Source organism: Pogoniulus pusillus, chromosome 2 (assembly GCF_015220805.1).
Source record: "Pogoniulus pusillus isolate bPogPus1 chromosome 2, bPogPus1.pri, whole genome shotgun sequence".
In the NCBI taxonomy this organism is placed as follows: Eukaryota; Metazoa; Chordata; class Aves; order Piciformes; family Lybiidae; genus Pogoniulus; species Pogoniulus pusillus.
The window spans coordinates 15,278,038-15,303,541 of NC_087265.1; the positions used below are offsets into that span (position 1 = coordinate 15,278,038).

Genomic DNA, 25,504 nt, shown 5'->3' on the forward strand with positions numbered 1-25,504 from the left:
AAACAGAATTCCTGAATTTCAACATGTATCCATCCAGAACAGGACTAAGAAACACCACAGATGCCACTGCTGTTTCCATTGCAGCACCCAGCCAAGGAGCACAGAAAGCTCCCCCAGGTTCTGGAGGGACAGCACCCTAGCACAAGTTTCCATTTAGCCAGAGGAACAGGGCTTGCTCCCCAAAGGAGAATTTCCAGCTGTGATGCTCCAGCCTCAATAAGTGCCTGAAGATGGCTGAACTTTTAAGAACAATAGAAACTTCACAAAAAACATGAACTTTCAACTAACACACCTTACAGAGACACCAGCTAAGTACAGGCTTCCCCCAGTGCTTCAAAGAGATAAGATATTCAAGCAATGTTTTTTTTTTGCCATTACAGCCTTATGCCCACCATCATGACCCTCCTGAAGAAAATTCGCTCTCAATTTAAGTAAACAAATACCCAAAACAAAACCCCATAAAACAGGGTATCTCTACAGATCCATAAGAGCATAATCTTAAACCAATGCATCTGACACCAACACCCATACTGCTCCTGTTCTCCAAACGCACTGCCTGCACGAACTGTAAACAGGTCTTCACAAAAAGTTCAGGAGACACTCTTGGAGGCCAGGAAAACCTCTGAGGTTAGAAAACAAACAAACAAGAGTAATTTATCCACTAGAGATCCCTCATATAAAAAAAAGAAAAAAAAAAAAAAAAAACCAACAGATCACTTGGAGCTTATTTAGCATAACTAAAAATAACACTCTTCTCAGAAGACCTCACACTTCTCTGAGAAGCTCTGATGAAACTCAGTCACAAAGCCCAAGAAACGTTTCTGCCAAGTAGGATTATAAACATGCCTGTTGCTAAATCTTTAATATTTCAAATTGTAGTTATTTAAAAGGTATATAGCAACCAAACCCTTATAAACAGTAGTGAAGTAAGAAAAAGGCACACAAAGAATACAACAGAAGTCTGGTGTGAGAACAGATTTGTTTCAAACTCTGTGCTACACTGAACAAGTGAAAACCAAAGAGCAAACACAATAGTATTCAGGACTTCATTTGAAGCATCACACACAAAATCAGACTTAAGTGACAGCAGGCAGCTACTTATCAGTTAGACATACCTCTGACTGTGAAGTATAGGACTATCCAACAGCAGAATCTCCTCTCAAATTCTGACATGCATCATCTACAGTGTCATACTTCTGATACATGGCAGGCTTTACATGTTGACACCTCACAAATGTATTTTTTCCTGACAGTTCCTTTACTAGCTAACTGCAGTGACAGATGACTGAAGCCAGAGTGTAAATGGTACTATTTCTCTGTATTTTTGGTCCAGAGAGTAGATGTGGTGTAACAACAATCACTTGTACTCTCAAGTGAGTGAAATACTGCTCTTGCAAGGTCAGACTCAACCAGCTTGACAGCTTCAAAGTAGTAGTCATGCCCCTAGCAGAACATGCATAGTCTGAAGAGCAGATAACTCCCACAATGTGCCTCCAGTGGAAATGCTCCCCACATGAGAGCCAGGCGGCAGCAGCAGCTCTCCTCTCTGCTTTGTGAGAAACCAAGTGGCAGGACTCCACCATCGCTTTCAACATGAACGGCACCACATTCTCTTGATTCAGAAAACACCACACAACAGAGCTCCCACAAACTCTGCTGCTGTGCAAAGAATATGATTCAGAGCACTTGTGTACTCCTTATGCCTAAAGCAAATAAGTTACGATACTAGGCTATAAACAAAAATTCTTTCAACAACATAAGCAACAAAGGCAAGAACAAACAGGAAGGATCAATGTCTCCAATGATAGTGGAAATAATTAAAAAACAAACAAACAAAAAAACCCCACCAAACAGACAAAACCATCCAAGCAATTACAGAATCACAGAATCAACCAGGTTAGAACAGATCTCCAAGATCATCCAGTCCAACCTATCACCCACCCCTAGCCAATCAACTAGACCATGGCACTAAGTGCCTCATTCAGTCTTTTCCTGAGACTCCAGTCTCAAGTCTTGAGACTCCAGTCTTGGTGACTCCACCACCTCCCTGGGCAGCCCCTTCCAATGGCAAATCACTCTCTCTGGGAAGAACTTCCTCCTAACATCCAGCCTATATCTTCTCCAGCACAACTTGAGACTATGTCCTCTTGTTCTGTTGCTGGTTGAAGTAATGAGGAACACCCTGATATACATATTCTCATGAAAACAAGCCACTTGTGAAACTGAGAAAGCCAGCAACTACATTACTAATCGCCTTAAAGAAACAATAAAACCTAATGCTTCTTCTCCCATGAGCTACTTTGAAACTTTTCAGTTTAGTTTTTGGTTGTTTGGGGTTGTTTTTTTTCCTCTGTGGCTCAGAATCGACTTTGTAGAAAATGAAGAAATAAAAACACAGGCTTGGCTCTACAAGTACAGGTTCAAGTTTAGTTTTTTTACTTCATACCATGAGGAATGTTATTATCTTTGCTGTACAAACCAAAATAATTTACTTTAAGATAATTAACAGCACCATCGTACAGCAGTCTAGACAGACATTGCCGAATGAAGTCTAAATTGCTTGAGAGTAGACTGGCTGCACAGCCACCATGGATTCATTTGGAGAATATACTTTCAAACCAGTAAGTTTTATTCCCTCAACACCTCTTCAGTTTTAGAAAAAGCAATTCCAATTTTGAGACACAGGCCTTCTCAGCTTTTCTCACTAACTGCCTTCACTTTCCCTCCTCTCCTTTCCCACAAATGAGCTATTAATTCCTAAATAAATCGAATGAGTAGCTTTTAACATCAGAAGTCACAAGGGTATGTAGGCTCTTATCTCCTGTTTAGAGGCCTGTTTAAACAAGAATTAAAAGACTAAATGCTTTAGGCCCAAAAGATCAAACACAGGTACCTGACCACACCATCGTGGTCCCTGGGGTGACAGCAGATGAACAGCACAGCCATGAAGAAGTTCTCCAGAGACAAACACCATTTTCTGAAGTTTTCTACTGAGACACCACAGACTGAACAAAAATTAGGAAGCTCTCCCTCGTGCTCATCTGCTGAAAGCCTGAGGCATAACTTCTGTTTTACTTTCCCTGTCTTTGCATCTCTCTAGCACTTCCAAATGCAAAGCACAGACTTCACGTCCAGCTTGCTTCTAAAATCTAAGTATTTCCTTGAAGGCGCAGTGGCCACCTCTAACACTGACATTACCTAATCCAAACATCAACATGGGCACGTGTTTCACACCTGATTACCAGCAACCTTGACCATCTTCAGGTCAATCATCTACACGGCAATGCCGGATGGAGAACATCTCCAGACCCACACCTCAATGGCGATGTAAGACGCTGTCACTCCCTTTGGCTCCAAGAACACCTTAAATACCTTCCTTATGCATGGCCTTTGATGTTCCTTTGAGCAAGTGTACTGAAAACAGCACTCGTTATGCCTTTAAAGTATGTCTGCCCCTTTAAGACCGAGAACACCAGCCTCGAGTGCAAGGCATGTCCCCGGGCCGGTGGTTCCCCAACCCCCGGCCTCAGGACCACCGTGGCGCTGGCGGGCACAGACCCTGCCATGGCCACAGCCACAGTGTCCCTGCCTGGCCCGGGGGAAGCTGCAGCAGCGGGGCGGGGAGTCCCAAACCCCTGGCCCCGCCGCCCCCGGCCCCGCTCACCCTTCTTGTCCATGAGCCACATGAAGAAGAAGCAGGGCGCGAAGCCGATGGGCCCCCAGAAGACGAGGAGGGCGATGTCCCAGCCGCTGAAGCCGAAGGCCAGGCGGGCCGAGTTCTGGATGGGGCCCCAGCTGTTCCACACCAGGCCCTGCGCGAAGCCCAGCAGCGAGAAGAGCAACAGCACCAGCCACCGCCGCCCATAGACGCGGCCCGCCAACGGCGGCAGCCGTCGCACCGGCCCCGGCACCGCGGTTGGCAGCGCCGGGGCCCCCGCCGGCTCCCGCGGCCGTCGCCGTTGCTGCTGCTGCTGTGGCGGCGGCGGCGGCAGAAGGGGCTGCCGCTCCTCCGCACTGCTCCAGCCTAAGCCCATACGCTGGGGCGCTGTCGGGGCCTCGTAGGGACGGGGCCAGGGGGCAGGGACACCCACACCTCAAGCCCCGAGCACGGCGGCGCTGCCCCGGCCCGGCACAGCCGCATGCGCGGTCGTGGAGGGCCGGCGGCCGCCTCCTACCTCCGCCGGCGAAGGGAGGAAACTGGGCCCGCCGCCCGCGAGAAGGGAACCGTGCCGGCGGGCAGCCGCAACCCGGCGGCCTGTGGGGGCGTGCGGGGCGGGGAAGCCCCAAGGCCGTCACCCCGAGGGAGTCGGGTTCTGGGGCTGGACAGGGGCGGCCTGCAGGGTCCAGTGGCGTATGACCCGTAAAGCCCCTACCGCGGGGCTCCAGTCAGCCCCGGCCGCCACACTAGTACCGCGGCTCCGCCCCGCACGACAGAGCGCAGCCGGCCGGGCTCGCTCCCGAGCCGAGCTCCCCCTCCTTCCGCTAGCGAGGGCGGTGCCGAGGGGAGCCCGCCAGAGCCGCCCCGGAGGAAGGAACGGGGGAGCATGGCCGGGGCAGAAAGCTGTCGTTCTCCCGTACCGGGTAGGTGCCCCACGCCGCCTTGCTGTGGAGGGAACTGAGCCGACTCAGCCCACAGCCGCCGCGCTGCAGCCTAGCACGGCATGGCTACACGGCAAAGCGCAGGCCCGGCAGCGCGGCTTGTCTGCAGGCCGTGGGCGGGAACGGGGTCGGGGTACTCCATCGCTGTCCTTCGGTTCCTCCTCCGAAACGTCCCTGTGGGGCGTGGGTCAGCTGCGGTCACGCAGGACACAATTAAGTTGGCTCTTCGGCAAGTGCAAGTACTTCTCCTTTCTAAAGGGAGAAGTAAATTGCGTTGTCTTGAGGTACAGCAATCAGTCATGCCCCGAACTGGGGAGGGAAGGGGAGCAGGATTCAGTTACAGCTTGCTCTGAAATCCATTTTAGAATCATTTGGATGGCTATACCATCGTGTGAGTTACACTGAGCTCATTAGAAGCTGTTATCATTTAAACAGATTGAAGTATGTATTCATTCGTTAGGTTGTGCGAGTATTTATCTGCGAGTATCTACCATCTGCACCTGCCATAAAATTAATGGCTTATATACTGCACACTGCTTTATGTCCCCAGAAAAAATAATGAAGAATTTCAGTTTGGCTTGCTTAGCCATACTGTCACAAAGTCTGGCAGCTGGCTTGATAAATGCCTATGTGCTTAACTGGGGAGAGCTCAACAGTGGGATCCATGTGGGCTGGTTTTAGATCCGCTATCAATACCATAACTGTTGATTTGCTGGGCAGTGCACAAGTGAATTTCACACGTGGTCCCCATCGCTCAGTTTTGCAGCCAGAACCCTGCAATCTGATTAAATTCTGCCCAAAATACACAGACATTGCATTTTGTTTAGCCCACAAAGCTCTGTATGCTAGACTGAGGTTCAAAGTAGTAGTGCTGAAGGTGCAAAAAAGGAAGTTTATAGCAAATGAGATCAGCAGAACTGTGACCCAAAAGAAAATTATGTTTTTGTCTAGAAAAGTTCAAGAAACTTCCCAAGAAAAATAAAATTCGTGCACAATTAAATAGCAGTAGGACATACACATGGTAACAAACCAAAATTTGAGCTTGCTGTGTACAACTGCAGTGATGCAAATACAGTTAAAACTTTGTACAAGATTCAGATTTGGTCGTGACTTTCTTCCAGTACTGCTTTGGAGCTCCAAATAAAAGTAATTCCGTGGTTTATTAGGTCTTTTTCATACATTACCACCTCAGCATAGCTTAGCCCACACGAAAATGTTCTTTCAGTTTAGAATGGCTACATTACGACTATAATTTAATTGATTTGGTGGCATTATGCCAAAATGCTGGTGCTTGCAGAAGTAAACAAAGTGGAAAAATTTATGAACGTTTTTCAGTTAACTCCTGGTCATTTTAGTGGCAGGAAACCCATCCAGAAATAAGGGGAGTGGGGCTTTGCAGTATCCTTTAACTGCAAAACTTGCCTCTTGCCTCTTACTGTCTGCATAGCAAAATGAAAGCTTGCATTTAAGCAGGGTAGCTATTTAATGACTTACCCAGATCACTTCATCTGATGATGGGTAAAGATGTTTTGACTCCTGCATTGGTCATCAAGAAAGAGTGACAAAAGAAAGGAGCTGTAAAAATAGGCTGTAAAAATTCAGGTGTATTTATCATTGACTTAATAATTATTCAAATTATTCAATTGCTTGATTTGAAATCACTTCATCTTTTCATAGCTCTACAACCCATATGCACATCTTTCAGTCGTGGCCTGACCTTTTCTCTTCCAACTATTTAATTAACACAGTGTAATATTCTGTGTGAATTATTCTTGTTTGCAGGATATGGTACCATTTAAATTTGTTAATGTAAGGGAGCAGTGCATTGTTGATAAACTGTTGGAAACCAAATTAGCTTTATCTTGCAGCTAGCTGATTGCATTATTTCACTCATGGGTATAATACTTCTCTAAATATGCTAATTTCACTCTTTTCTCCATGTGGTGACATTTTTACTGTTCTCATTACTGACATTTGTAATATTTGGGGTGGGGAAATCTTTTCTTGCTTTAACCTCATTATAATGTAGCTAAAGAGCTTTGAATATTATCAAATGAAGTGCCATATATTTAGGAAAGTGGAAAGGTTATTTTGTCTCCTGGCCCAGAACTTCATGGCTGTAGCAGGACTTGCATGGATTTAATGGTGCCTAAATCTGAAATTGTGCTACAGAAGCCCAACCGTGATAGCATGCCCCTTGGTGGTTGCCAAACCTAAAAGCTCTCAAGGTAGTTGTATCTCCATATTCATGCCTATCTGCCTGTATCTGGCCTAAAACCTACTGGAATTCATTTTAGGAGGAGTTGGTTGCCTGGAGCTCTGATAGACTAGTGGTGACAGATAAAAATTACATGGCTGCAGCTGTTATTGCTTCCAAATACTCATCCTATCCCTGAGGCAGGTCTGGCTGATCTGCTTATGACTTGGCACATAGACTGTGCTGATTTAAGCCTGGCTTATTAAGATAAACTGAAGGCTGTGACAGGTTTGTTATAACCTAGAGGCATCTGGAGAGTGTAATTCAGCTTAAACACACCTGTCATGTAATGGTTGAGCTGAGCAGTCCAAGAAGAGTATCGACCCCATGGTACAACCCTCAGTTCTTAGCACATTATGAAGTGCCATTTGCTTGGTCCAGACATCAGGTTTTTGCTGATTTGCTCTCCATATGACTTTTCTTTAGAGAGATTTGATGAACTTGAGCATCCTGTTGTTTCTTACACTTTAAGAGAGACTTGAGCATCTCTTTGTTTCTTACACCTTTTATCCCAACAACTCCTAACATCGTGTGTACAATCTTGTACCTTCTTGTTGAACTCACATCTTGCATCTGCCAAGTAGCAACTGATTGCATACCCCACAAAAGTGAAAAACATTTCTGCATGAATGGGCAGGACCCAAAATTTGGTATTCAAAGTTATGAAAGTGGCAATTGGCTGATTCTGAGTATTCCTTCCAGCATCCCAAAAGAGGCCTGTTTTACAGGGATTTTTCTCAGCTTCTGGATTTTGGATGGAGTTGTGACAATGTCATTCCAGAGCTGCCATAACCAGCCCTAGTGTAGCATGGAGCTGTAATAGTTCTCTTCTTTACAGCCCTGTCATAAGCAACACCTATGAAGGTGAGCCTGTGAAGTGTGAGCAAATCATATTCTCCCCTCATCAAGTTTTGATATCTCTTTTTAGTTACTTAGGAACAGGATGTTCAGCATCTGCTCTGTTTGGGGCTTGATTTGAGCACCTTCAATCATGCATTCTGTAGCTTTCATCATATTTTCTCACTTTTCCTTTTATTGAGAGGTAGGTAGACTTCCAGCTTTAACATCATACAATGATTTCCTTGAAGAGGAAAGAGATCTTACAGTCTTTTTTTTTCTTTGTCTCCTGACAACCACAAATAAAAATATGGACACTTTTTTGGCTTATGAAACCCAAACAGTTTTATTTTGAAATTCAATTATCAGACACTGTCCAGTGGGCATTCTTTTATACCTTTTTGATTGCAATATAGATATACACAGCTTGCAAAGTGACCATTGTGGTGGAGATGATTCTAGGTTTGTGGTGAGCCAGAGCCTATTGCAAGGTCCTTTAGGGAGATATGGGATTGCTCCTTTTTCTTGTGGAGTCTAGCTTTGAGAGTGGACAATTAAAGATGTCTCACCATATTCACTCTTACCATACTGTTGATTCTTTACTGTAGCTCTCCGAAGGAGTATGCAAAAGTCACACCTGACTTGGGCTTTGAGTACATCTGAATCCTTTCATACTCCCATTTCTGCTTGTTCTGCCATTTGTCACCAGCTCGACAATAAACACATAGAGGATGATTGTATCTTCTTCAAGCGGGAGGTGGAAGCTGCATGCCTTTCATGCAGATTCCTTTTGATGGCTACTTCCTTACCTCACACAGCCTTCAGGATCTGTGTTCTAGGTGTTTTAGGGACATTATGTTGGAGCTGCAACCTCAGCAGACTACATTTTTATGTTCTTTCTTGTCACTCAGGGGCACCATGTGCATGTAACATGCAGTAGAGTATTTTGCATCCCAAAGTTGCGTTATGGAATTCCAGTTTCAAAGATTGGTGGTTTCCGACCTTCCTGAAAACCCGGGAATAATGATGGAAATTAATTGAACCATATGAGAATGTTAGGCTTGAATTGGGAATACAGGGTGAAAATCTCCACCTGTCCGCTTGTGCCAAGACTGTTTCAGTGCAGATCTAATTGTCTCTGATACCATCAAGACAAGCTACTCATGTTGCTCTGGTATTGGTCTGTCTGTTGTGTCTCTAGTGAATGTGTTTCTCTTTTTAGATCAAGCTTTGTTATTGTTCTGCTGTCTTACATCAAAGTAGCAAGGAGTAACTTAATTATTGCTGTGATATAGTTAACAATGGTAGGCATTAAGGAATTTGGTCTGGCTGGTCACACTTGGCTGTTGTACCATAGGGATTCTGTGTGCTCTCCATAGGAGTCTTCTGAAGACCTGATTGTCTGGGTGGGTGTTTCCCAACAGATCCGTATTGAAGACGTAACGTTACGAAATGTAGATTGTCTCTTTGGAAATATGACTCTCTGACATGCAATTCTGTATAGAAAGAAGAGTCTAAATTGATTATTTCTGTGCCTCTGCTTCTCTGAACCAGGGTAAATATGATTTAAGAGGAGATTCCTCTATGCTTTGTGATCACAGACACAAGAAGATTCCATGGAGTAGATATGGTAGCACAAAGCTTTGATTTACATCAGAATATTTCAACCAGAGCAATGGTAAAGCAGTTTGGATGTCTTGCTATAAAAGTTGAACCTTCTGCAGTTTTATTGATTTACTAATGTTTAGGGTGTTATCTTAAATTTTTAAGCATATGTGGTTTTGAAGACTGGATATAGAAGACATTGTCTCTGATACTAATATTGAATTAGTCAGTGGTTGAGATAGTGATAGTAATGTTTTAAAGGAATCTGATTATATTGAAACCTCTATACTGAAAGGACTTTTCCAGATATACAAATAGGTTGACAAATGCTGAGTTTTGATAAATTTTGCATATGGCAAAAAGTTTCCAAAGTTCAAAGCAGCAGCACTGCCATGGTTTCTTCTAACATTAAAGGTCATCTTCAGTCTCCAGAAAAGCAGGTGCAGCTGATTAGAAGAGTTCATGCACATCAGAGTGCAGATTGGGGCCTGCAGAGTCCTTGATCTTTTCTGATATTTAGCTCTCAGTGTTTACTGATAAAGAAACTTTGCAGGCAGTTGTTATTTAAAAAAGAAAAGGGAGAGAAAATCTCCAGAGGGAAGATGGTGAAGATATACTGACACCACTAGCAGCATTTTTTTGTATTACAAAGTTGTGAAAGATAAGCTTCTATCTAACAAGGCTGTGCTTTTTCATTAAAAATGTAATTTATTTGTTGTTTTATGTTTAATATTTGTACTGAAAACAGAAGTAATATGATGAAATATTAAGAATAAAAAATTAAGGTAGTAAGAGTGTAGTGGTAGTTCACGTTTTGGTCAGCTGCATTAGGCTGAATCTATCCTTAGCTCTTTGTTATGTCAAAGGAAGATTTTACATTTTTCATATGAGCCCAAAGATTCAAATCATAAATTGGTAACAGTTTTTCAAAGACAAATTTCATGTTGCTGCTTGGGAATCTCTATAAACAGCAGCTTGAAACGAAGGTTAGGCTCAGTTCTGCTTGTTTTACCCATGCTGAAAGAAGTGGAATGCTGTAAACAGATGGAATAATGGCCATACTTTTTGCTTAATAATCCTATAATAATTGCAATCCTTGACTGATCAAAGAATCATAGAATGATTTGGGTTGGGAGGGAATGATTTGGGTTGGTGTGGTCAGCAGGAGCAGGGAGGTCATTCTGCCCCTGTACTCTGCACTGGTTAGCCCACACCTTGAGTACTGTGTTCAATTCTGGGCCCCCCAGTTTAGGAGGGACATTTTGATGCTTGAGCATGTCCAGAGAAGGGCGACGAGGCTGGTGAGAGGCCTCGAGCACAAGCCCTATGAGGAGAGGCTGAGGGAGCTGGGATTGTTTAACCTGGAGAAGAGGAGGCTCAGGGGTGAGCTTATTGCTGTCTACAACTACCTGAGGGGTGGTTGTAGCCAGGAGGAGGTTGCTCTCTTCTCTCAGGTGGCCAGCACCAGAACGAGAGGACACAGCCTCAGGCTGCGCCAGGGGAAATTTAGGCTGGAGGTGAGGAGAAAGTTCTTCACTGAGAGAGTCATTGGACACTGGAATGGGCTGCCCGGGGAGGTGGTGGAGTCGCCGTCCCTGGGGCTGTTCAAGGCAGGATTGGACGTGACACTTGGTGCCATGGTCTAGCGTTGAGCTCTGTGTTGAAGGGTTGGACTTGATGATCTGTGAGGTCTCTTCCAACCTTGGTGATACTGTGACCTTAAAGACAATGTAGTTCCAAGCACCCTGCCACGGACTGGGACACCTGCTAGACACGACTGCTTAATGCCCCATCCTGCCTGGCTCTGAGCACTTCTAGGGTTGTTGCCTCCTGAGCTTAATACGCTGGCTGTTCAGATTGCTTATTGTGTATTTCATAAGCTGTTCTTGAAGTTCACACAGTGACTCTCTCTCTCTGTTTTCTTTCAATTCAATAATTTATGTGATTAAAAAATACTTCTTTTATTCCTTCAAAATGTAGTATCATTTTGACCATTATACCTCTGACTCATCATGTGTGTCCTATGTAGTGTAATAGTGAACTGTCACGTGTACTTCCACCTTAGCTCTTGTGAATTAGATTCAAAAGGCTCAGTTATGTTATTGAATACAGCTTGTGGGAACTTCCCCTATTTTTGGAATGCTATTGATTATGGGAAAATGGTGCATTTTCAATGATTTAGATTCTTTCTTCAGTGTCATTTTGAAGTTCTTGTCAGCCAAGTTTGCAGCATGAGACAACAACAAAGTCATAAATGGTTACAGTTTCTGAGAGGGAATTTTATGCAGTGCATTCATCAGTTTAAGCAAAGTGCATTCATATTTACTAATAACGGGGATTAAAAAAAGACATACAACTAAACTTTGCTTCCAGCACAAATTCTTTTGTTCTTAGAAATATAGATGTTAGTTTCAGATGTGCCAGTCCTCTTACCTTCAACCCTAGTGTTATATTAAGTTTTGCATTATGTTTCCCATCTGTTAGGAAATGTGGATCAGTGCCAGTGGAATAGTGGAAATAAATGACTTGGCTACTAAATTTCCTCAGCATCAACTGGGTGTCATTTACACTCCAAACAGAGAGAAAGGTGGAAATGTAACAGCCTAACTTAAGGAAGAATGGTCTCTCCTTCGGAGAAACTCTTTTATATCCTGATGGAAGGTTTTGGTCAAAGATTATAGTCTTTTCCTTCAAAAGAAAATGAAATGCCAGTTATCTGACAAGTGCAGCAGTTTTCATTGTTTCCACTTTGCTTTCAGCAGTTTTGCCAATAAGAGGTATACAAAGTCTGTTGGAAATACATTTAGTATGATTTCTATTAGTTGTACATTTCCTCTTTTTCATGGAGTTTGGGGAGTGGGAGGGTAAGGGGGGGAGAGTCAAATGGAGAATATACAGGCAGGAGCTGTAAGGACAAGCAGTGAAAAGTTTTTCTTCTGCTAGAAGGGACCAGTAGAGCTGAGCTCATTCAACATCCAGTTAGCTGAAAACTGACATGGCTGCCTTCTAAAAGTGCGTTACAGGATGGGAGGAGAAGAGACAAGAGGCAGAAGCTGGCCAAGGGTGCAGGAAGAGCCTTCTAGGAAGATCACTAGGGCATTGGGGAAGGAATTCCATAACTCTATGTGTGAGATGATGTGCTGTCATTTAGAGCAGGGGTAGGAAGTCCTGCTCAGCCTCTTACTCCACCCCTAAGAGGTATCACAGTATCACAGTATCACCAGGGTTGGAAGAGACATCACAGATCATCAAGTCCAACCCTTTACCACAGAGCCCAAGGCTAGACCATGGCACCAAGTGCCACGTCCAACCTTGCCTTGAACAGCTCCAGGGACGGCGACTCCACCACCTCCCCGGGCAGCCCATTCCAGTGTCCAATGACTCTCTCAGGGAAGAACTTTCTCCTCACCTCCAGCCTAAATCTCCCCTGGTGCAGCCTGAGGCTGTGTCCTCTCATTCTGGTGCTGGCCACCTGAGAGAAGAGAGCAACCTCCCCCTGGCCACAACCACCCCTCAGGTAGTTGTAGACAGCAATAAGGTCACCCCTGAGCCTCCTCCAGGCTAAACAATCCCAGCTCCCTCAGCCTCTCCTCGTAGGGCTGTGCTCAAGGCCTCTTCCCAGCCTCGTCGCCCTTCTCTGGACACGCTCAAGCATCTCAATGTCCTTCCTAAACTGGGGGGCCCAGAACTGAACACAGTACTCAAGGTGAGGTCTAACCAGTGCAGAGTACAGGGGCAGAATGACCTCCCTGCTCCTGCTGACCACACCATTCCTGATGCAGGCCAGGATGCCACTGGCTCTCTTGGCCACCTGGGCACACTGCTGGCTCATGTTCAGGCAGGTATCAATCAGCACCCCCAGATCCCTCTCTGTCTGGCTGCTCTCCAGCCACTCCGAACCCAGCCTGTATCTCTGCATGGGGTTGTTGTGGCCAAAGTGCAGCAGGTATTTCCTTTTCATGATCAAGACAGTTTGAGGTTTGAGGGCTGAGCCCAGGCTCTCGTCTTCATGTCTTGAGTCACTCAGACTTACTTTAAGAAAAACTCTAAGATGCTCAGCCCTGCCACAGGAGGACTGGGAAGTGAGTGCAAATACAGATCCCTCTTTTGGCCTCTCTGCTTTTGATTCTTTCCTTCCACAGTAGGAGATAGAGAGGACAAGGAGCATGTTGACTTAAGGCTATTAGAATAAGCTTCAGGTGCCAGTTCTACCAGTGCAGACTAGTCTAACCTGAGAGGCTCTGTGCAACTGCTAACTCTCCTTCAGTAACCAAAATACCTATGCAAATCTAGGTGAGATGCCCTTCGGCTATGCTGCATCTGCAGTATTGACATTCCTGAAGTCAAAAATAATAGTAACAGCAATAATTGGTTGGGAAGTAGGTGTTCTTGCAGTAGGTCCTGGAAACTACTCGTGTATATTTAGCTGCATTCTATTTGCCCAGGGTAGGCTGATTATAGTGCATAATGTTGTAATCACATGCAAATTATTTAAAGTTGTTTTTTAATTTACAGAGTTAATGTATTGTGGAATCATTAAGTTTGACCTCCAAACCAAGTCACTTCTCTTTGGTTTGGGGAGTTTCGCCATCCTCCCCCACACCTTCTATTTTCCCACTCCTAGGTATTGGGTGGTTAATTAGTTGAGTTTTTGAGTGACCTGGCTGCTCTCTTCATATATTCAAAATACCTAAATTTTCTTTTAACTTTTTTTTCTTCTTTTTTTTTTTTTTTTTAATAAATGAGGATAATGAAGCATTACAGATTTGCAACAAAAACAATTTGATGATGCTTATACCAAATATGTAACCAGGATTTCCTTGTACTCCCTCTTTTAGAAAATAATTTTAATACCTCTCAATTAAGTCTCCTATTTGAACAGCAGGGTGTTTTGGCAGAAGCCAACTACTATGCACTAATGAACTCTTCTAATTTGCTAAATTATTTTAAATGAATGGCAGCACATTTAGTTTTTTAATGACAGTACATTTAACTTCTGAATAACTTTGATCAAGTCCACTTTTTTGTCAGACTGCCTGCTGTGCTAAACTCTTTATTCCCAAACTCCACTCAGTTATTCAGAAAAATTGTTAATCAGTAACATTAAATTATTTTCTCTCTTAGAAGCACAAAAACTGCTGGAAAGTACTTAGCCAATTCATTGCTTTTCTTTTACCAGTCCCCAGTGCTGAGTCTGGATGAGTCTTCATATTTGACAGCACTTCATGTAAAGACAACTGGAGAGCTTTGGTTTTTTAATTGGAAGACCTCTATTTGTAATGTGTTACCTTTCTGAAGGAACACCTACATTTTTCGCCAGGTTATGTAAGCTGTCACAATTAGAAAACTTCAGCTAAAACTTGCTTTGGTTTTTCAGTTCCTGGTTGGATTCTATACATGCCGTGTGTAAAGTGAAAACAGGAGATAAATTATTCCTTCTTCCTTTTGTACTGTGAAACCACATCATTTGTTGAGCCTGATAGAAATAACCAATTTAAAGTATTCCCTTTCTCTTGTGGATCAGAGTACAACTGAGAAAATGAAGACTCCAACAGAGCTTTTCTGTTCAAAGGGAATAAGCATTTTTGTTCTCTCCTGCTACCTAATGTCCCCTAGAAATTTGATATCTAAATGCCGAAGATGTGCTATGGACATTTTGTTTCTTTGCAACACATTTTGTTTATGCACCATTTAGTTATATATATCCATGTCCAAACCTTATGTATGCTGTTCAACCTCAGGTTTTGCCTAGGAATCTGTTACCATCCATTTCAGATTAGGAAACACTGAGAAGCAAGAGCCAGCTTATGAAGTCTTTGTGAAGCTATGTTAGCAATAACTAAGGAAATTATTACTATTATTAATTTAAATTACAATTTTTTCTCTCTTTTGTGAAATATCTTCAGTTCCCTAAATTATGATAATATCTACTTGATATACTGTATGATACTTACCCTTTATCATGTGCCTTTTTTCTAACAGCCATTTAGATATTCATGACAAATATTATAGGGAAATAATTACATTTGGCTGACTGCTGTTCTCACCAAGGAATACATAAAACTGAGTCAAAACAATTAAAGATTCTTTGCACAAAGTCAGCAAGAATCCCCATTTGTCTTTGCAGAAACCTCTTAATGTTCATTTATCTAATGCTTTAAATTTTCTGATGTGCTTCAGACTTCGCCGTTGCTTATATAATAGAATCAACCAGGTTGGAAGAGACCTCCAGCTCATCCAGTCCGACCTATCACCCAGCCCTATCCAGTCAACTGGACCATGGCACTAACTGCCTCATCCAGGCTTTCTTTTCTTGAACACCTCCAGGGATGGTGACTCCACCACCTCCCTGGGCAGCCCATTCCAATGCCAATCACTCTCTCTGGCAACAACTTCCTCCTAACATCCAGCCTATACTTCCCCCGGCACAACTTGAGACTGTGTCCCCTTGTTCTATTGCTGGTTGCCTGGGAGAAGAGACCAGCCAACCACCTGGCTACAGCCTCCCTTCAGGTAGTTGTAAACAGCAGTGAGATTACCCCTGAGCCTCCTCTTCTGCAGCCTGAACAACCCCAGCTCCCTCAGCCTGCCCTTATAGGGCTGTGTTCCAGGCCTCTCACCAGCTTCATCGCCCTTCTCATATGTATCTATGCTGTTTGAAGATAGAAGTGTTGAGCATCTTCCCAAGACTCTCCTCTTTCATTGTTTCTAAATTTTATAGGGAAATAAGTTTTCAAGTGAGTGAAGCATGGTGGCGTGACAACACCTTCTGGCCGCCATTCAGCAGAGAGGCTATTTAATCTGATTCTGGGGAAATTTTTTCATCTGGCATTGAACAGACTCTCCCAGTAGCTTGAGGTCTGAGCTTCTGTATATTCACTGTGGTCTAAAGCCACACCTTTCAAAACAACATGCATGTGGAAATCACATTAGAAAGCCATACAGAATCAATCAACAGCTGGTTTCAATGAGTCTTCCTGTCTCTCTCTGAGTAAAGTTTCTGCTTTCATAGAACATCCCAACTGTTGACTGAAGTTGTAGGATAGACCTGAAGCTTTTTCAATGGAAGAGAAAAAGCTTTACAAAATCCTCTCAGAAGTGCCACTAATTTCTTCCATTTCATTGGATTTACATCCTCTAAAATAATTAAATCTACTGCCCTTAAAGACAACTGAGTAGTCAAAAAGCAGCCATGCAGCCATAAACTTAGCTTAAGCAGGAGTAATTTCATTTCTATGAGTTGAAAAATCTGACGCAGTGCCTGCATCATGAAAGCTGCTTCTGCATATTATAATTGCACTGGTCAGACAGAAGATCTATTCTAAACCCTCTTGGACTCTTCAGGTCCAAGTCTTGCCTTAGTCTTGGAGCAGCATCATGTGCTAAGCTTTAACTTTTAGCCTTGCTTACAGCCAGCTCCTGGTAGCTGCACAGCAGCATGTGCTGATATGTCTGCAAATGGCCTTTCTGCCCTTCTCTATACTGTCTTCATCTAGGTTTAATAACCTATTGCTCAGAAACCCCCAGAGCCTCCTTCCAGGGGTGGGGAAGACCATATGGTAAGACATACAGTCCCTGTGAGACCTCCTTATGTCCTGGTTGTGCAAGTTGCTAGAGCACGAGACTGAAGGCCGAGTGTTGTGGATATCTCCGTGTCACAGCAACACCATCCTGTTAAGTGTTGCACTGTGTAGGAGAGGAAGCATGGAAAAAAAACCAAACCCCAAACTCCCTCCTGTCATCTGCTTTAAGAAAGAGAAGCCATTTGATAGAATTATGTTCCTGTAAGGGAAGATATTGGAGGTCTTTAATTTCAGTGTTTCCAGATAGAGTTTTCATGAGTGAAAGGAGAGAGGCATTCGGTTGGAAAACTGTGAAGGTCCATGGGAGAAGGGATCCCCTCACTGTAGGAAACTCCATCCCTGGTACTTGAGACTGACTTTGTGTGAAGATAGCAGGCCAATTTAGACAACTGAGAAGTACCTATGCTAGGGTATGAACCTTGTCAAAAGAATCATAGAATCATAGAATCAAACAGGTTGGAAGAGACCTCCAAGATCATCCAGTCCAACCTAGCACCCAGCCCTAGCCAGTCAACTGGACCATGGCACTAACTGTCTTATCCAGTCTCTTCTTGAACACCTCCAGGCACGGTGACTCCACCACCTCCCTGGGCAGCCCATTCCAATGCCAATCACTCTCTCTGGGAAGAACTTCCTCCTAATATCCAGCCTATACCTACCCTGGCACAACTTGAGACTGTGTCCCCTTGTTCTATTGCTGGTTGCCTGGGAGAAGAGGCCAACCCCCACCTGGCTACAATGTCCCTTCAGGTAGTTGTAGACTAGGGAGGAGCAAGAGGCAACCAGCAGTAAAGGGAATTTTCCAGTTCTGTATTTTTTGACCCATTATGCATGCCAGATCAGAGTTTGACTCCTAAGCAGTGTGACAGAATTGGTTTATTTTAAATGAGCTCTTAGGAGTCATGTGGAATCATATGAATCAATTCAGTATGTTAAATCTGAAGTATTATACAGATAAAAATTCTGGATGAATTAACTTCACTAGAGGTTAAAATGATGAATACATTTTTTATCATCCAAAGTTATAGTCCACTGTTTCAGCTCTGTGGAGCTGTTATGTTTTGTTTGGGTTTTTTTTTTTTTGTTTTGTTTTTTAAATCAGGTTTTCATTCTCAATATGTCCCTAAAGAGAAGTTGTTCAGAAAGTGCTGAGTTTATTCAAGGTTGCCAGCATTTCAGCTTGACAGTTTCAGTGGGGCATATAAATCTTTAAAGAGCAAGGGAGTAAATGGAAATCTTGAGTTAGTTTAGTTCTTTGATTGGCACAATTTTCTATTTCTAAAATTCTAGAATGAATGAAAAGGTTAAAGAAGTTCTAAACACTCAAAAGATTCCTGCTGGTTTGGTAGTGCTGCTCTTTGTTGGTTTAAATAAAGTGCACAGGACCCTGCTTTGCTATCTCTTACAATTCACTGTGCATCTTGGAAAGAATGCCATGCAGGAAGACTCACTCCTAAAATTTATGTTCTATAAATTCTTGACATTATTTGGAAGGGGGTTTTATTGTTAGTCTAATTCTAAACAGTTTGGCTACAGTGTTTTATTGCCTAAGCTGCAAGTGAAAATTCTAAGCACATGCATTTTTTTATTTTTTTTACATGTTGTGTGCTAATAAACTGCTTTAAACTTCGTGCTGTGGGATGTGGTAAGTAACACTTCACATATCATAAATCATCTCTCTGTAGCTGTTTTTTTTGTTTGTTTTTTTTTACATAGATGGAGATGTAAAACCATTTACTCCTGAGAAAGCCAAGGAACTTGTGATGGCTCTACAGCAACCTTCAGTCTTCTGTAACATGGCTAGTGACTGGCCAGCCCTGCACTGGAACGTGGAATACCTTTCTGTGGTGCTGGATGGAAAGGCAATCCAGTTTAGGCTAGGTTTGAAGACAGTGGATTTAGGTGAGACTCAAAGTGCACAGGCATTACAGGTCACAGCTCTCACTTACAGGTTCTTCAGTTCTCTGCCTCTCCATTATCAGTGTTCAGATGTATTGCTTTTCACTGCAGGCATTGTTTTTAGGGCATGGGATTTGACCAAGGGTGGAACTCTCTTAAATGTTTATTATTAGTAGGAAGTTTGGTGAGTAACACTGGACACCTAAAATCAAGTGTCTCAATGTTCTTTTCTGGCTTGAGTGTGTGTGTGTGTGTGTTTGGTCCCAGCCCTCTACACCATTAAGTTGTTCACAGGAGCTAAGCTTCCATATCCACAAACCTGCATGCATTAAGTTAGCCAACTAACCAGTCTAAATTGAGATTTTTATCTGTAGAATGGTGATGATTCTCACCTTCCTCCAGAGGTTTTATAAGACTCTGGTATTTTTCAGTATTTCAAGGTCCTGTGATGAAAGGTACTATTGAAAGCAACTGCAAAGCATTAAGAATATCACTTGATGCCAGTACAATAATCTCACCTCTAACTCTCCAGATTCACTCGGACATCTAAGAATGTGCCATGGGAGAAAGACAGTTTAATTTTAAATACTACAACTTAATTCTGTCCATAGCCACACAGTAATAGTTACAGACTATCCATGGACACACAGAGCTTCATAATAGGGAGGGAAGATACAGGAAACATGTTCCAAGGTGGCAATTTGCTTGCCACTTTGCCCTCCCAACCACATACCAAAATACATTTTGCTGTGTACTTTCTCCCTTTTGCCTAGAACACCCTGTCTACCTGCAGACTACTTTTTTTTGCTATGCCAGACAAACCCAGTTCTTAAAAAATATTCAATGTGAACCATGTTTTTCAGACCCCACCTAGCTGTTCTTGCTGTAATCTTCTAAACTTCATTTGGCCTACCTTTTTCTTGGAATGTAGAGTCTGCACAGAGACTCCAGACGAAAGTCTGCCAGTTTCTATGGAAGTGGTAGGATTGCATCACATTATCTTACTTAATGACACTGTGTGAAATTTGCTTTCTTCACAGCATCCTGATGGTATAATTTCATCTTCAGTTCTTGCAAGAGAAGTGATGAAACAGAAAGGAGCGTTAGAGGGAAAATGTATCACAGTATCACAGTATCATCAGGGTTGGAAGAGACCTCACAGATCATCAAGTCCAACCCTTTACCACAGAGCTCAAGGCTAGACCATGGCACCAAGTGCCACGTCCAACCTTGCCTTGAACAGCTCCAGGGACGGTGACTCCACCACCTCCCCGGGCAGCCCATTCCAGTGTCCAATGACTCTCTCAGTGAAGAACTTTCTCCTCACCTCGAGCCTAAATTTCCCCTGGCGCAGCCTGAGGCTGTGTCCTCTCGTTCTGGCGCTGGCCACCTGAGAGAAGAGAGCAACCTCCTGCTGGCCACAGCCCCCCTTCAGGTAGTTGTAGACAGCAATAAGGTCCCCCCTGAGCCTCCTCTTCTCCAGGCTAAACAATCCCAGCTCCCTCAGCCTCTCCTTGTAGGGCTGTGCTCAAGGCCTCTCACCAGCCTCGTTGCCCTTCTCTGGACATGCTCAAGCATCTCAATGTCTCTCCTAAACTGGGGGGCCCAGAACTGAACACAGTACTCAAGGTGTGGTCTAATCAGTGCATAGTAAATGTCTGACATTTTAGGATTTCAAACCATTTTACCAGCATGGATTAGTGATTCCTATGCCATATCTTGGAAAACAGATGTTTATTCACTTTCTACAGATGAAGTATAGAATGAATACATTGGTACACATCTTCACAGCAATACCTCTATAGTTCAGTGAGATATCAAGTTGATGCATTACATGTAAAAGGCATCCCATTGCCAATAATGAAGATGGCATTTTCCTTGATACCATGTTAATGTCTCAGGTTTACCAGGTAAAAGGATAGTTTTAGTCCTCTTCTCCATTAATTAGTAAGCATTACAACTAGGAAATCTTCTGATGGAAGTGATGGAGTGTTATGTAGCTAAATGATGGACTCATGCTAGCAAGCAAGTAGATAAGAGTCACTTAATAACTTGTAGTCACTAGGGATATAGAGTGGAATTGAATTGGAATTTGTATCTTGGAGTTGCATCTATCTGTATTTTGCTTATTTCTGAAGGCATCAATCTCTAGGCAGCAATCAGTTTGTCTCCAGGAGCCTCCATTTTATGCTAATGTGAGCTAGAAGTGTCTTCAAGAAGATGGGTAGAGCCTTCAGGGGTTATATTGTAAGGGAATGAGACCTATGATGCTATAAAAGATTTGCATTGTAAGGATATATTAGTGAAGTCATTAGCCATGCCATCTCACAGTCTGAAATAATGTAGTACATTTCGTGTGCCAGTGTCATTTGGAAGATGGTTGATAGCACTCTTGCGTGCTTAACGTTTTTCAGCAAGGGCCTCTCCTACTGTTCACGCTAACTTTCCCAGATGAAACAGAGGCACTGATGTGGTTAGAGAAAGCAACAGGAGATAACAACTAAAATTGATTTATCTGATATTCCTCCCATGCATACAAAAGATTAATTACCTTAATACTAGGCAGACCACTTCTGTCACTGAGTCAGAAACAGAGAGTCATAGAATCATAGAATTGTTTTGATTGGAAAAGACCTCTAAAATCATCGAGTCCAACCATTGACCTAACACCACTCTGTTCATTAAACCACATCCTGAAGTGCCATGTCCACACATGTACAAGAAAGAAACAGATCTCCTCCTTGTAGTTGTCTGTGAAGTGGCTGATTTAGAGTTTCAGAAATCAAGACCCAAGGTTCACGTGGAAGATTCAAAACTATTTGAAACGTCTTACTGTGACTTCTCATCTTTAGTGCCACATCTGCAGCCTGGATTCCCAAACTGAGAATTCCTTTAAGAAGTGGAAACTGCAAATGAGGCAACTCTGTAGGAGTTAGTTGAATTTTATGTTTGCTTTACTTGCTTGTTTGGAAGTTCTTGAGGCATATGCATGTGAAAGGGACATTTGAAACATGGGAAATGTGGGAGGTGGCAGTATTACTTGTGCAAATTATATGTACTTACCTAAATTTGTGTTTGATACTATTCTGTCTGACTACACAAGTTAAATAGTATCTGTCCATAAGGGGAAAAATACAATCAGAGGATTAAGCATTGACAGAGATAAGATGCCTCCAGAGAGAGTACCAGTGTTCATTACAACAACAAAGTGCTATTAATCAGCAAATCCCTTACCCATCTAGTTCCAGTCACACTCAAAGATGTGTTTTTCTGAGGTGGGATAAAGGGTGGGCAGCAGCTACAGAAGCTGAGTTTCTGGCAGAGAAAATGCAGCATTTTAGTCTGTCTTGTCTGATGGCTACCTGGAGCACGCTGGCAATTACAATGAAAGAAGGAAGTTTACATAAAAGGGTTGGACTTGATGATCTGTGAGGTCTCTTCCAATCCTAATAATACTGTGATACTGTGAAATGGACTTCAGTACACAGACATTTCTTATTTCAACTATTTTCTCTGGTTGTGTAGAAGCATTAATAAACAGTGAGTTTAGTCTGAAGAGAACAAAAAGTTGTCATGCTGATCAGCTATGAGTCACAAGATCTCTGGAGGAAGTTTCTCTAAGAGATGCTGGACAGAGCTGATGCTGTCAGATACACAGATGGATGGAAAAGGGCTGCAACCTGGACATCTGCCCAAGAGGTTTTATCACTAAGGACTACAAAAAAATTCAAGCCTCTGACATTTGATATAAGGGAGGATTGCAAAGTTGGCTATAGACTCAGCAGCTGAACAGGAGGCTGACAATGCAGCAAAAACACCATACACGGAGTAAATGCTGCATAAAGCTGAGATTTGAGGTGATTATTTGAGCTAGATGGGGTTTTTTTTTGGTTTGTCAGTGTATCTGTGCACTGTTACAGTATTACATGGCTGCTCCTTGCTTTCATTATTTAAGTAATTTTAGTCCCTCGGCAGCTGTGAATAGACATTTGGTTTTCTTTTACGTTTAAAGAAATTAAGGAGATGTTCCACTTGCATTTTTACTGGCACTTTGGGGTATTTTCTAAGACTGTTAGCCATTTTTTCAACATTTCCCTTAGTAAACACTGTCTTTCTGAGTAGAAGTGCATTTGGTGTCTCTCAGGACCAGACTTTAATAAGAAGGGGAGCTGGTTCCTTGAACAAGCACTGCTTCCCTCTCCCCCTCCAATTTCAATCTGTGGCATTAGGTGGGAGAGAAGATAACCTGCATGCCTTCAGACAATATGGCCAGGCAGCACTGGTTGCTTACCTTAGATTTAAATGGTTTAATCTACAATGTGTCAATTACAAAACACCTTTAGCTTTTAATCATTAGGTGTTCAAAAACTGGCTAATTGTGTGCTTGCTTTCAGCTGCCCACTGCTAACATTTTCACCCTAGCTGCAGTCTACAAATCCAAGCAACCTGTTTAGATTGCCCAAATAAAATTCTTTTTTATTACCATTTATTTTTCCATGAGCCCCACACCTTGGTGCTGAACAAGTAATAAATTGAACCAAGATCCTTGCCCTGAGGAGACTGTATCCTAGAAGATTGTCTTGCCTTTCATAGTTGGATTTTTTAAATGAAGCTCAGAGTGAAATATGCTGTGTGGTAGAAAGAGCTATTTCTTGCATTTAAAACACTTGTTCCTGAGTTATCCTGGAAAATAGGCAGTGTCCTAAGCAGTCTTCATTCTCATCAAAATCACACAGGTATTGAGCCACCTTCAGTAGTGCTTATATAAGATAAATTAGATAAAAGATACCTTTTGTCCAATACCAGACCATTATTCACTAAAATGATGTGTATTGTATTAGTGACTGGGTATCAGGAAGGGCACTGGACTGCAATGCAGGGATCAGATACAGGGATTTTGGGTTGTTTCAGTTGATTTATGTGTCTTCTGTGCAGTTCTTAGGTAGGCAGCCCTTCTACTGCAGAGACCCAGGTTACGGATTGCTGAATAGCAGGGCTTATTTGACATTCTTAGTTAATGAATTTGATAGGGGAAGGAAAACCACTACCTAGGCTACTACAGTGGAAAATGGCCAAATGATGATGGTAAAGATTTGTAAAAACTGTTCTTACACCCAAAGGGAGCAGGAACAAACATATGAGAATTGACTCTGGGGGAATTGCTGCAGTAACAAAATGAGAGCACTAAAGAATGAAGAGCTGCTACTGCACAACAGTGAAAGGATCCCATTTCTGAGCAGCTCTGTGCAAGTTGCACAAGGTTAAACTGCAGCTCTGTCACTGTCATTCACGCAGGCTGCAGTAATTTTTTCCCTGATAGTAGTTATAGTAAAGTAATCTTTATTTTAAGTCTCTTTGAACCCTGCACAATTAGCAGCTACGGGAAATGAGGATCTCTGATTAACCACAATTAAAGTATGCTGTGATGTGAGTTATCTTGTAGGCCTTCCAAGTGACCTGACCTTGAGCTGAAAATCTGTATCAGTCAGCCTGACCAAAGCATGGCAGGAACAAAACACTGCTGGTAAATAGTTTTTATGTCTGCCAAGGAACACCGCAATACACTTTTGTCAGTCCCAAGTGAAAAATAAGGGTACACAGCATTTTAGCTGGATCATTGGCACACATGTGGCTCCATAATGTCTTTCCTACACATTACTGTGCTGATTTAGTTACTGCTTTAAGGAAAGGGAAAGATGAACGTGTCCTTCTACACATAAATTCATGGAGACAAAATAAAGGGCACAAAAGAACTTATGTGCACATTTGCAGCTCACACTTGAGAGATGAAGCAGAAGGCAGGTCCTCAGTTGTATAGGGAACTTGGGTGTATTATCGAGTTACTGTACTGTAAGGTGTCTTGCACGTGAACAACAGTAATTAGTGGTGTGCTTTTCCCTCACAGAAAGCTCAAGGTAACAGCCATTCACTTAAACCTTATGGAAAAAAGCAATAGTCTCAGACTTTAGTTATGAGTTAGGTGATGAGAAGAACCATTTTATTGGCCAGAGTTGAGCCACCTAGTCTCACTTCATATTGCCTGTTGCACTGGGGGATAGGTTGGACTGGATGATCTTCGAGGTCTCTTCCAACCTGGTTGATTCTATGATTCTAAGAGACTCACTCAGAGCCTTAGAGGCAAAAACTGAAGAAGCATCTGCCAGGAATGATAGAAGGATATTGGTTTTGCTGCTTCTTTGATCAATGCTCATGTAACATTTGTCTTTTCCTTTGTTGCTGTAGTTCCCCAGTTTGAAACTAGGTGTAGCTACGTGAAGGCTACACTGAAAGAGTTTTTGGCTTGGAGTTGTGGACAGCCTTCTTGTCTCTCTGGGCCATTCAGATGTTACGAGTACTCCAAATACTGGGCTTATGCTGACTACAAATACATTGCCAGGATATTTGAAGACAAGCCAGAAATTTTCCAGGTAAAATACTATAATTATCTCTTGCTAGTTTAATCATCAGTAATTATCTAATGAGTCTTCTGAAACATCTACTGCTATTCCCTCCCTGCTTGGTTGGCTGTTTATTTTAAAATTTGGAAATAAAAGCTATTGTCTCTCAAGCTAATGGAGAACTAGTACCTAGTGGCAACCATCTACAATGTTGAGTCCTCTTTTATGCACAAAAACACTACCACAAGTGACAGAAAGAATTGCTAGGTTTGCAGTGCTCCTCTCTGCATTTAGCCCAGCTTCATTTTTTGATCATGTAGGCTTGG

General features: G+C 42.8%; 2 protein-coding genes across 5 annotated transcripts in view; one reads left to right on the forward strand and one right to left on the reverse strand.

Annotated features, from left to right (window-relative positions):
• SLC49A4 (solute carrier family 49 member 4) overlaps positions 1-4,073 on the reverse strand; it is a 73,370-nt gene extending 69,297 nt beyond the window's left edge. The window contains exon 1 of the mRNA XM_064157229.1: positions 3,665-4,073. Coding sequence (XP_064013299.1) covers positions 3,665-4,034 — 370 coding nt within the window. The 5' untranslated portion in view covers positions 4,035-4,073. The remainder of the gene's footprint in view (positions 1-3,664) is intronic.
• A 147-nt stretch (positions 4,074-4,220) lies between these two features.
• Positions 4,221-25,504, forward strand: part of HSPBAP1 (HSPB1 associated protein 1) — a 41,791-nt gene continuing 20,507 nt past the window's right edge. For 2 of the 4 annotated variants that reach the window (XM_064157189.1, XM_064157205.1), the window contains exons 1-3: positions 4,452-4,581; positions 18,598-18,783; positions 25,024-25,208. In XM_064157189.1, coding sequence (XP_064013259.1) covers positions 4,545-4,581; positions 18,598-18,783; positions 25,024-25,208 — 408 coding nt within the window. In that variant the 5' untranslated portion in view covers positions 4,452-4,544. Of the gene's footprint in view, positions 4,582-9,247; positions 9,372-18,597; positions 18,784-25,023; positions 25,209-25,504 lie in introns of all 4 variants that reach the window. The other 2 variants (XM_064157195.1, XM_064157215.1) reach the window with 2 other exon arrangements.